At 44.1% G+C, this 2,288-nt stretch overlaps 1 protein-coding gene across 1 annotated transcript; it reads right to left on the reverse strand.

Annotated features, from left to right (window-relative positions):
- Positions 1-396: 396 nt before the first annotated feature.
- On the reverse strand, positions 397-2,043 carry LOC120016107 (serine/threonine-protein kinase UCNL-like). The gene has a single exon (XM_038868713.1). The coding sequence runs from the start codon at positions 1,912-1,914 to the stop codon at positions 649-651; it is 1,266 nt and encodes a 421-aa protein (XP_038724641.1). The 5' UTR covers positions 1,915-2,043; the 3' UTR covers positions 397-648.
- Positions 2,044-2,288: the final 245 nt, after the last annotated feature.

Consider the following 2,288-nt stretch of genomic DNA (forward strand, 5'->3'; position numbering starts at 1 on the left):
CTTCATGGAGTGTTACAAGTCTTATCGATCAAAATGCCATCGTATGCAAATGTGACCAAAAGTAATATCCGTATTTATGAATCCCTACTACCCATAAGTTGGATGAGAAATTAACATAAACCCACCGCACTGTTAAGACAATTGCTCAAGTTTTCGCCTGGCAAGTGATCATACTTTGTCGCATAAAACCATCTAATTTATAACGTCTCCTTGCACACAATGCAAGGAACCAAAGGAGTTGTATTTTTTTTTTGGAATGATAAAGCTAGAGAAGAAGAATTAAAGAAAGGGAAACAGGAGTGGTGTATTTTGTCCAAAAGCAAATCCCTCCATTTCTTGCAATTTACCTGTTCAGCGTACTTGCATGTAAGCAAGGAGGTAGGCATAGCAAAATCAGAAGAGTAAACATAGATGTATATTTATGTATAACAGTATAAACTAGTGTATATGAATATGATACGGATCTAAACCATTTATAGTTGATAGATACGTAGTGAGTAACAACTAACTACTAATTGGCTGTCCACTAGACTCCCTCCCCCACGTTCTACCAATTATTATACTCTGTACACGGATACATATTTTAGAAAACTAAAAAAAAAGAAAAGAGTAATTATCTTTCCATCTGTCCGATCTCCACTGGTGTTGTCAGAATTCCGTTAACGAGACATTTCTCCGCCACTCTGAGGATGGTGAAGGCAACGGCGACGGCGGCATTGACGGTGGCGCCCTCAATTTCTCGAAGTAATCGCGTATATCTACTCCCCCCGCGGCTGTTATTTCTCCCTCCTCTCTTGACGGAATACACGGTGGACGTGACACTTCCGTTAGTAGGTCCCACCTTACCCCATTAAAAAAGTCGTGCTCCTTGATCTCACACGCGCCTCTCTGATACCCCAATCTCCTCGTGGGATCCTTCCCTAACAACTGTCCGATCAAGTCCGTTAAAGCGGTGGGCTTCCCGAGGAATTCTGGCGGTTTCATCAAGACGTTCCGAAACGTTTCTTTTCTGTTCTTACCCTTAAACGGCGTCGTACCGTACAGCATCTCGTACGTCAGAATTCCTAGAGCCCACCAATCCACAGCGAACTCGTGCCCATCACCACGTACCACCTCTGGTGAAACATACTCTTCCGTACCCACAAACGAGTTGGATCGTTCACCATTCGAGAAACTCAGTTTCCGACGATTCATCGGGCTAACTCGGGCCGATTTCGTCTTCTTCAGCCCCTTCTTCATACTGTTCCCATCCTTCGGCATCAACAGAATCCACCTCGTAAAATTTCGGCGATGCTTATTCTTCTTGTTTACAGGATCGAGCACTCCTTGTTGGTCCTCACCGGAAAACAACAACGATTTAACAGTCGGCCTCGTCAAACTCCGCGAAAGATCGAAGTCCGTGAGAGTCACGTGACCAGATTGTTGAATGAGTATGTTCTCCGGTTTCAAATCACGATATACGAGGCCCAGGTTATGCAAATGCTCGAGAGCACACACGACCTCCGCTATGTAAAACCTTATAACCGCTGGGGAGAAAACGCGATCGCTTTGACGATGGCGGAGAACATTAAGGTCGCCACCGGAACAGAAAGGCACAGCCCAAGCGAGAAAGTCGGAGGTCTCGAGGGACCCAAGGAGGTAAGGAAGAAAAGGATGGGTATTTGGGCAGCATAACCGGGTCAGAACCTCGATCTCCCACCGGGCGCGGCGGTCCGCATCTTGCTTGTTGTGTATTGAGGATTTTTCTACGACTTTGAGAGCGAACGGGTTGCAGGCATCAGGATCGGATACCTGGTCGTGGACGAGGAAGACAGTGCCCATGGCGCCCTTGCCTAGGACTTTGAGGCTTTTAAGGTTGTTAAAATTGAGTTGGTTTCGCGGTGCCGGTTGCCGTAGTTCAGGTGGAGCCTCCATTTTGAGGGAAGGGAGAGAAAATTGAGATGGTTTGGGGATGTGTGTTGGTTTTATAGCTTGGTTTCTGTGTAAATTATCTTACGCTTTAGCTTTTGGCCTTTTTGTGGGCGGGGCTTGTTTTTTAGTGAATTTTTTTTTCCTCACATATTTTGCTTTTTTATCTTTGCTTTGTAACTGTAAAAACTAAAAAGTGATGACCATTGGATGCTTATGGATTTTGAGATTTTCTATTGTTGAATTTAAATTCTTTGGATAGATTGTGTCCTATTTTGTTACGGCCACATACATTTTTATTATGGGCCTTGTGGCCTATTTCGATTACTCTAGTCTTTTTAAATGATTTGATATATCATGTCACCTTTACATATAGAAAA

This window comes from Tripterygium wilfordii, chromosome 15 (assembly GCF_013401445.1).
Source record: "Tripterygium wilfordii isolate XIE 37 chromosome 15, ASM1340144v1, whole genome shotgun sequence".
NCBI lineage: Eukaryota > Viridiplantae > Streptophyta > Magnoliopsida > Celastrales > Celastraceae > Tripterygium > Tripterygium wilfordii.